The sequence below is a fragment of the Triticum aestivum genome, chromosome 1B (assembly GCF_018294505.1).
Source record: "Triticum aestivum cultivar Chinese Spring chromosome 1B, IWGSC CS RefSeq v2.1, whole genome shotgun sequence".
NCBI classification, from domain to species: Eukaryota; Viridiplantae; Streptophyta; class Magnoliopsida; order Poales; family Poaceae; genus Triticum; species Triticum aestivum.
In genome coordinates, this window is record NC_057795.1 from 525,417,619 (window position 1) to 525,426,860 (window position 9,242).

General features: G+C 41.0%; 1 protein-coding gene across 2 annotated transcripts; it reads left to right on the forward strand.

Annotated features, from left to right (window-relative positions):
- The first annotated feature begins 2,565 nt into the window (after positions 1-2,565).
- LOC123136393 (mucin-7) lies at positions 2,566-8,847 on the forward strand. 2 transcript variants are annotated; one of them, XR_006466884.1, is made up of 8 exons: positions 2,566-2,713; positions 4,531-4,599; positions 5,046-5,111; positions 5,387-5,608; positions 6,222-6,399; positions 6,499-6,895; positions 7,764-7,885; positions 8,541-8,847. XR_006466884.1 is itself a non-coding variant. In XM_044555752.1 (8 exons), the coding sequence occupies exons 1-5, from the start codon at positions 3,090-3,092 to the stop codon at positions 6,304-6,306; spliced, it is 849 nt and encodes a 282-aa protein (XP_044411687.1). In that variant the 5' UTR covers positions 3,005-3,089; the 3' UTR covers positions 6,307-6,399; positions 6,499-6,895; positions 7,764-7,885; positions 8,541-8,847. The 2 variants fall into 2 exon arrangements, 1 of the variants encoding a protein (XP_044411687.1); XM_044555752.1 differs by lacking the exon at positions 2,566-2,713 and adding an exon at positions 3,005-3,496.
- The last annotated feature ends 395 nt before the right edge of the window (positions 8,848-9,242 follow it).

Here is a 9,242-nt window from a genome sequence, read left to right on the forward strand (position 1 = left end):
GCCTAATACTGCCCGTGCGATGCAATGTTTTTCTTGGGCCAACTGCGTGGGGGCTACTATATGCTGCTAGTTGCGTAAAATAGCATGTGGGACACACATCAGTTCGTGTATGGCCCAACACACTGGCAGGCTCCAAGACGACCAATGTTTGTAAGGCGCGCAAAAATCCAAAAACAATGTGTTGAAGGATCAAAACCATATCCTCAAAGAACGACTATGTGCTGCTAGCCACTCAAAGAAACGAGTCCTATCAACCAATGGCCAGCTCGAACCGTTAAGAACATACTCCAAAGTCAGATTCGAAATAATTTTTGTTTTTTGAACATTTAAAAAATATAAATTGCTGAATATTCTCGGAAACATGAATAATTTTGAAAATCCCATTTTTTTTAAAATTCTTTACATTTTCAGAAATACACAACAAAATTTGACATGTTCGAAATTCACAATTTTATTTGACAACAAGAACCTTTTATAAAAACATGAACATTTTTTGAATTTGTGTTGTTGAAATGAAACATATTTTAAACATTCAGAACAATTTCAGAAAATGATTTTTATTTAAACTCGGAAATTATTTTAAATTTGCGAATATTTCACTAAAAATAATATTTTTCGTATTGGCAATTTAAATGCATTTTTTTGGAAAATCCTGAACAACTTTGGAAAACGCAAAGAAAAAATTGAACATTTTTTAATATTTGAACCAATTTTGGAATGAGAACAAAGATATAAAGTTCTACAAAACATGATAGTTTTTGGAATTCTGAACATTTCTAAAAAAAATGGTTTTTCTGAAATTATGAATATTTTTAAAAATTGTGAATTTTTGAAGAAAGGGGTGAGAGAAAAATAACTTGAAAGGAGAAAAGGCAAAATAATCAGGAAAGAAAGGAAAAACAAAATAGAAACATAATACAGTAAAAAAAGGGTTCATCCCAGCGTGGGCGCACTGCCAAGCTGCGACTATTTGACGCCACATGCGATTAATAGGGTTTTCCAGGTGGGCATGAAAATAAATGGGCTGACTTTGCTGGGCCACATTGCAGGCGGCCCAGGTACGAAATTCTGGCGTTTTTCTTTTCTGATACACGAACAGACATAAATTTAGTACCACCTCGAATAGATAAAAATATTTTTGATGGTGAACGGATGAAAAAAATCAGAGAAATACACCTTGCTTTATTAGTAGGTATAGGTATAGATATAGATATAGATATAGATATAGATTGTAGTCTGCTGGTGGCAAGTCGATATTCTATCTTCCCGCAAAAAGGAAAAAAAGAGCCGACCTCCTATCTTTATATAAGACTAGCAAATATGCCCGTGCGTTGCAACGGCATATTCCTAGCACAATAAGCACGACTCAAGACCCCTTCGCAGGTCCAAGTTATCTATTTAAATCCCTTCGCAGGTCCAAATTATTTATTTGAACATAGTGTCTCATCCATGTTGTGGGTTATCCTCCTTTCCGTGTTCACTGACCATGGTCTTGGTATCCACCTGATCACAATGCGTCCGAACATGGTCAATTCCAAGGTGATGATCTAGGCCACCGCACTCACAACTACGCTCGCAAGTGAACGTCTAATAGTTTTAAAACTAATCTCGTCAAACTGGGCGTGACAACTATCCTTCTCGAGCTATTGCATATCCATATAGTATCCCTCTTATGCCAACTCACATGAATGTTTTTTTAAAGAACGTACACTTTTTAAATCACATGAATTTCTTTAAAGAGCATGCGTCTTATTAAAATTATGAATATATTTTTAAGCACGTGAACACTTTTTAGAATTACATGATTTTTAGAAAAGGGTGAATATATTTTAAATGACGTAAACATTATTTAAATACATGAACACTTTTCTTAATACTACACAAATATTTTAAGATGCATCAATGATTTCAAAAAATACATAATATTTTTCGAATGGTAGAAGACTTTCTAAATGACACAAAAAAATAAAACTTTTTGTGAGGATGCCCAATTTTTTTGCGAATACTAATTTGATTTGGATTGCAAGTGATCAGGAGAGGTATGCACGCCCATTGTATATTTTCTAGGGGACTCACCAACATATATTTATCACCTCTTGGTATACTCGATTCCTCTTTTAATTCCTTTTCTTCCTGAGGCAAGTTCTGTTAATTCCTTTCCTTCCTGAGCCAAGGCGAAATTTATTCCTTCCCTTAATTTCTTTCCTTCCAAAGGCAAGGCGAATTTTATTCCTTTTTTAATTCTTTTCCTTATTGCTTATTGAGGTAAAGCTAAATTTGTTCCTTCTTTTATTTTCTTTCCTTTTTTTCTCCCCCAATTTGCATGGATTTACTTGGGCCATAGAGCAGTGGGTTGAGGCCCAAGAGGGCAACCGCAGGTGGGATCTGGAGAAGGGTGGCGGATGAAAAAAAGGATTTCCCATGAGCCCGTACAAAACATACGGAAAAAATCGGGGTAAGAGTTTCAATAGTAAGTACAGAATAAAAGCCAATTTTTCTTTGTTCTTCCACCCAGCGGGTTAGTTAGCTGACAGAACCGACTGACAGAAAAAGTGAAGAAACGATCCGTGCTTTAATATTAGGTAGAGATAGAGAAGAGACGCACACACCATCGTCTGGATCAAATCGATCGTCGCAGGCAGCCTAAACTCGATCGATCTGTCGTTGGTCTCGATCAGTCGTGTTGGTGGGCGGGGAGAAGAAAAACCATCATGTAAGCAGTCCCTTCCTCTTCCTCGGATCCATTCTTTTTTGGTCGACGCAGATGAGCGTCGGCGCAATTGTTAGGGTTTCTGGTTTTGGATGACCGTCGTTGTTGCGAGACGTGCGTACTTTCTTCCTTCTTTCGATAAACACAAGTGCAGCACGTGCTAGTACTACAGTATGGATTTCGATTCGACATGATAGCATCGATTTCGATTCGAGATGAACCCATATTCCTATTATTTTTTTATACAACAATACAATGAAAAGACTAAAATAAAACCGAGTCCAGGGGCACGACCCAAAATCGCACCTTTCCCTTTCCCCACCCCGTCCACAGGGAAACTCTCCAATCCCTAGCACTTCCCTCCTCCGCCGCCGCCTTCATGCCGCCCCGACGCCGCGGCCGCGGCCGCCGCCGAGCACAGAGCCCAGAGCCCACCTCCCGTCCTCCCTCGCCGCCGCCTTTCATGCCAGAGCTCACCTCCTGTCCTCCCTCGCCGCCGCCTCCCATGCCACAGCGCACCTCCTCCCATGGAAATCTCCCAGCAACTTCCGCCGCCGCCTCGACGGGCGACCTGATGCCTGCCTCCTCCTATGGAAATCCCCAAGCAACTTCTGCCGCCGCCTCGACGGGCGACGTGATGCCTGCCTCCTCCTATGGAAATCTCCAAGCAACTTCCGCCGCCGCCTCGGCGGGCGACCTGATGCCTGCCTCCCAAGATAGGCCTCACGCCTCCCCCTCCCCCTCCACCGGCGACGCTCTCCGTCCACGGCTGCACATGTCAAGATGGTATGCACTTTTTATCATGGTCAAGTAATATAGAATGCTACAAAGTTTCAGGGTGAGTGAATCAACCTAAGCTACCTGATCTAATGTATTGCGGCAAGTCGTCCAACATGTATGACATATATTAAACCTCAGTCAGATAAAATTGTGTATTCCCTAGTAGGCTGTCTTAAAAAATCAAGCCCCCTCCAGCAATTCTCTTCCACGTCCAATTTGTGTCACTTGTCAAACGTATAGCGGATGCCTCAACATAAACAACTAGGGAAGCGAGAGCACATTAAAAGCTGCAAGAATGCCTTCGTCGGCAGTCCAGCAGGAATAAGTAGATAACTTAATCACAAACCTGACTTAGAAGCTCAGATTAGATAATCAGGGAACCCGATCTCGTAAAACTGATTTGAACGATACAGTGGAACCACCTAATAATCTGGTACGTCTCCTTAGGGGAAGTGGGGAGGGGAACAAAAATTTCAGTGGTCTGTATCACCGTAATCGATCAGGCTGGTGATAGCTGCGTCGCTGTCGTCATGTGCAGCAAGCGATGTGAGGCACAAAATTGATGCAGGAAGTATTGTTGGACATGGTAGAGCTGCGGTAGCATGGATAGGTCGAGGCACAACTCGATGGCGTGTGTTGACTCGCTCCACTGCCGATCTAGTCGGCTGATCAGTGAGCATCCCATTAAATTCATCAAGTGTTCTTCAACGCTTTGATCGACCTGTTCAGGGAAGCAGAGGCTCGCTGACACTCTGTTAGTGAGTGCCTACCTCTTTCCCAGTGTACCCAACTTCTTTTATTAGGACTTCATGAAAGATAATAACTTAAAATTGTTTATCTCTGCATCCTTATTATTTGAAGGTTTTAGTCTTCATTACATCTCAATAGTTTGCTTGCATTGTTATGGAATTATTCCCTTGATTTTTTTGTTTTGGTCCTTTAACACATATGGTGTTTCCTTATTAATCATTGAATCATGGTGTTTCCTTATTAATCATTGTTTAAACAACGAGTCGCTGCTTTGCCCCTTTTTACTTCAGGCGCGAGGAGAGGGAAAGAGAGACAGCACTGTTGGAGACTTCCTCTTCCTCTATGCCACAAGCTACAAGGTATGGAACTATCGCGCGCCCTCTCAACCATTGCTCAATAACTGGGTCTACGACCCGGTAGGTAACTTGAGACAACTGTTCTACTAGCCTTTCAACTCAATCAGATTAGCATTTTTATTGAACTACGTTCCCTTTCACTCACTTAACGGTGCATTGAGGACGACAGCAATCCAACTCGATCATCAGAACAATTGGGTTTTAAACACATGCTGCGCAAGCTGTAGATTTCTCAAATGTATGCGCCTTTTTATCCTACATGTGTTAAACCTTTCTCATTAAAACAGAAAATAGGCCTTTTTATATACCCTGAGAATACGGCGCTCCCTATTATTGAATGCGTAGGTATTTCCTTGCAAAGCAGAATGTGCCCGCTACTGTTTTAAACAATGAGTCACTGCCAGTGCTGCTTGCTGCTACATGACTGTTTGCCCCCATTTTTACTTCAGGCATGAGGAGAGGGAAAGAGAGACAACACTGGAGGAGACTTCCTCTTCCTCTACACAAACTACAAGGTATGCAACTTCCGCGCGTGCTCTCCTCTCTCTGATCTGTCTTTTGTTTATAGTCAGCAGCTAATTTGGTCTAAGATAGATGGTTTGGAATGAGTTATCTGTCTTGTAATGGTGCGTGTAGTCGTAATGGTGCTTTTAGTTACTGACTAGACGCATTTTCCTGAAGATTTACTAATTATGGCGTTAAAACCAATTTTGCAATGCATGCATGAAGTACTAGAAGATTGTGTTCCACTTTATTTCCTATTAATCAAACATTTTGTGTTCCACTTCAGGTTTAAGGTGCCAGATCTCTTGTCATTGAAGCTTGACATAAATCTCTTGGCTGATTCATGTATTTCGACATTGGTGCCCACTGGTCTTATGATAAAATATTTTGTGAGAGTTGACAATGATGGAATTTTCCATACGTATCCTGACCGTGGTGGACCATTTGAGAGCATAAAGGAAGTTCAGGAAGCCATTGACTCCCACCATGCTGTTCAGCGAAAAAACATGTAAAGTCTCTCAATTTTATTAGATATCTCATATCTGTGTGTGTTCACACCTTGAAAACCCCGGGTATTTCTGAAGTTAAAGGAATATCTTATGAATTGTTTTAGAGTTGTTAAAGTAGTTAGCATAGCTTGAATTCAAAAGGTCTATATAGATGCTATGTTATAGGTATATTTTTTATGCTCACTCGTAACTTGTACAGTTGGATAGCTTTTAGCCTGCCACACCCATGTAGCTCTATTTCTTCTGATAAAGCTGGTGGTAACTAGAACAGTTAGTTCCATTAATAATTTGAGACGGTTTTGTTTTTGTTCTGTAACCAATACTGCTTGTAGTCAGACACACTACTTGGAGATCCGAAAAACAAATGGTGATAACTTTTATTCTCTTTTATACAAAGAATGTGATGAGCACTTAGTCTTATAAGCATTTAAGCAGTTCAGTTTGTTTTGCCTTTTTCTTGTTTATTAAACAACGAGTTGTGTTAATCTCCGGGGCTGTTTGGTTCCTATTTGAACAAAAACCTTGCATGCAAACTCATCAACCCAAATGCTTTATCATTGGTTATTCTATAAAATACGCTAATAATTTACAATCCTCTTATATCTGAAATAGATGCATGGATGGACTTACCGACGAGGAGAGGGCTATCCGATATGCTCTTTACTGGTATCATAATGGCACACGAAAGCACTCCTAAGAAGCTTTTGATTCCTGTACGACCAATCTCCCTACGAAGGAATTGGTTAAGGCTGTACTCGACAAATACAACGAGGACAATGGTCTTGTCGGAGTATGCTCTCCCACTCTGTCCTTTTTTGGTTCCATGATTCCTCGGATGTCATCAAATACATGTTTCACTTGTTGATATTATCCATTCTTAATACTTCAGGATCTTGCATATGAACTAGAAGATATTGTGAGGCACAAAGCATGTTTTGACGGGAAAGATTGCATTTATAGATCTTACGCTCATTTCAATCTCACTAAAGGACAGACCCAGTGCATAGAAGCTCCCACACAAGGTGGGGCCTGGGGAGGGATTATAGGAACCTAGTCTTACCCCTGCAAAGTGCAATGCAGAGAGGCTGGTTCGAACCCAGGACCTCTTGGCACAAGTGGGGAGGACTTCACCACTGCGCCAGGCCTGCCCTCTCATTTCAATCTCACTATGAAGACTAAAGGAGCTGCGAACAAGGATCTGTACTTTGCTGAAGTCACACGTATGGACGGTGATTATGAAGCGTATGTGCTCACCTGTTTCTGCATGGTCAAACCTGATGACAATGGTATTATATACTTAACTTCATCTGCTTTGAGATTTAGAATTTTAATTTCTCGAATTTGTTTCCAGTTTGTAGCATTTGCATGCAGTAGGGCACTCTTTAATAAAGAAACAAACTAATAATAAATAGTTGAATGCATGTGCTCCTGTTGTTCATGTAAACATAATTACACTTAGTCGAGTATCCTCCAAAATATCCTCTCCTTCAACGTTTAGTGAAGATTATAACAAAGGCAATGTGTGTATTTTGTTGAACCTATAAAAAAAAGTATTGTTGTTGGAAACATATCGTATCTAGCAATAGCATAGTTTCAGTTCAAATTTTATTATCTGGCTATATGCACTAAGAAGAAAATACGACCCCATGAGGCTGGCAAGCAGTTATGTTTTAAGAGCACAATATGGACCACCAATTCCAATATATAACTGCAATTGTCAAGGTTCGGTTGCTGCAAAGCCTGGATGGTGAAGAGCCATAGAATTTAGAGTCTAGCTCAGCTCCACGGTTGCACTCATAATTTATAATCTAGCGACAGTGATAGTGCATGCAATTTCCATATCATGTTCGCTGGTTTTGCTATGTTGGAAATTGCATGCACTATCACTGTTTGATCTTGAAGCGTGTATGAAACAGGATCTGGAACAAAATACTACTCCCTCCGTCCGAAAATACTTGTCATCAAAATGGATAAAAAAGAGTGTATCTAGAACTAAAATACGTCTAGATACATCTCCTTTTATCCATTTTGATGACAAGTTTCGAACGCCAAGTCCTGAGCGTTGTTTTCGTCCTAAGCGTTGATGCTAGCCAGCTATGGCAATGTTTTCTTGACCTCTATTTATTCACCTATTTTCACCCTTTTTCTTTGAAGGTGAATGCCATGTGTGTGGAGCTGACATGAAGCACCCTGCTCATGATGGATACAACCGTGGCCGCCCCTTTATTTCATATAGACATGGTAGACGTCCACGTGGAGTTCCTTTATTTGAGAAGGTGTGTTCCCCCCAAGCTGACCCTTTCATACTTATGTTTGATTGACTGTTGTGTGCAATATTTTCCTAGCAAAGTGAAAATTAATTAGCCAAGGAAACAGCCACCTGCAGGCTGCAGCTTAAATCATTATATTTTTCACTTGTAAGTTAGCTGCAAATTAGGATAGATGACCATACATCAGAACGTAAATATCACTGCCTCTAGTGAGGATCCAAAATTTCCTAGGTTGCCTCGAAATTTATCAAAGCATTCAACGACCCTGCTGTAGGTGAGAAAGAATACCAGCCGGGAGTTGAATATCACAGCTATTAATAAATGAGTTATTAGTTATATGAAGTCACTAATCTGTAGAAAGGGGTACTCTGTTTCTAACACATCAGCATGCCATCATGGCAGAGCAACTCAAATTTAAGTAAAGCTAGCAAAATACCTAGTATGAAGAAAAAATTGCCATCTTGTTCTTATGGTATATAAAAGATCATTCATAACAACATTCAAACATCTTAGGCCAACTAAAACGAAGGGATTTACCTACGAATCTACAATCAAAGCATGATCTTACTTTCAATTCTATACAGTTGAATTTGTTGATGAAATAGCTTGTCCATTTGACTGCGGCAAGCACTCAAGTTTCATTGTTCTCCCCATTTTGCAGTTATTTGCCGTGCGTGATGAAGCTTGGCTGAAAGAAGAGGAGGATAGGGTGAGACGTATGATCAAGGAAGGGAAGGAGGAACGGCGCAAGTTTCATACCGGCTAGACGACGGAGGAACTTCTCCCTCCGCCCTATAGTATAAGAGCGTTTTTGACACTAGTGAAATGGAACTTTACTGAATAGCTTCCATCTTCAGAACACCACTTGGTGGCGTGTTGTTACTCTGGTTAGGATTTAATTAATCTCCATCGTTTACCGTTGCACCTAGTAACTTGGTGGCTTTTATTGATTGGTTGCTTGTCACTCTCACCCAGCTGCACTTAGTAATGTTTGTGCAATGCATCGCGAATGCTCACACACCCTTAGCAGCGACACTTCACCATGCTACATTGTCATGCTTTTGCTCAAGGCTGACTGGCTGAAAATTCGCATGTACTACGAGAACTGAATTTCTTTTTCTCATCCCAAAGAAGTCCCAAGATCTCCCCGCCAAGGGTTGCCGGGATGCCAGCGGCCCATTTCCCCGCCAAGGCTTCACCGCTCCACCTCACAGCAACGCAAGTCACCTATTGGTGCGGTGTCGAGCCCCCAAATGATTAAGTGGCTGTCATTTGGCACGTGCAGCCATTTCTGAGGAAGATCATCCTTAAAATGACACCCATCTAGAGGCGTGTCACACATGCAGGCGAGAAGGTGGTTGAA

Coding starts and splice junctions, on each gene's coding strand:
- LOC123136393 (XM_044555752.1), top strand. CDS start 3,090: ATGCCGCCCCGACGCCGCGGCCGCGGCCGCCGCCGAGCACAGAGCCCA. Junction 3,497..4,530: donor CGGCTGCACATGTCAAGATG/GTATGCACTTTT, acceptor TTTTTACTTCAG/GCGCGAGGAGAGGGAAAGAG. Junction 4,600..5,045: donor TCTATGCCACAAGCTACAAG/GTATGGAACTAT, acceptor TTTTTACTTCAG/GCATGAGGAGAGGGAAAGAG.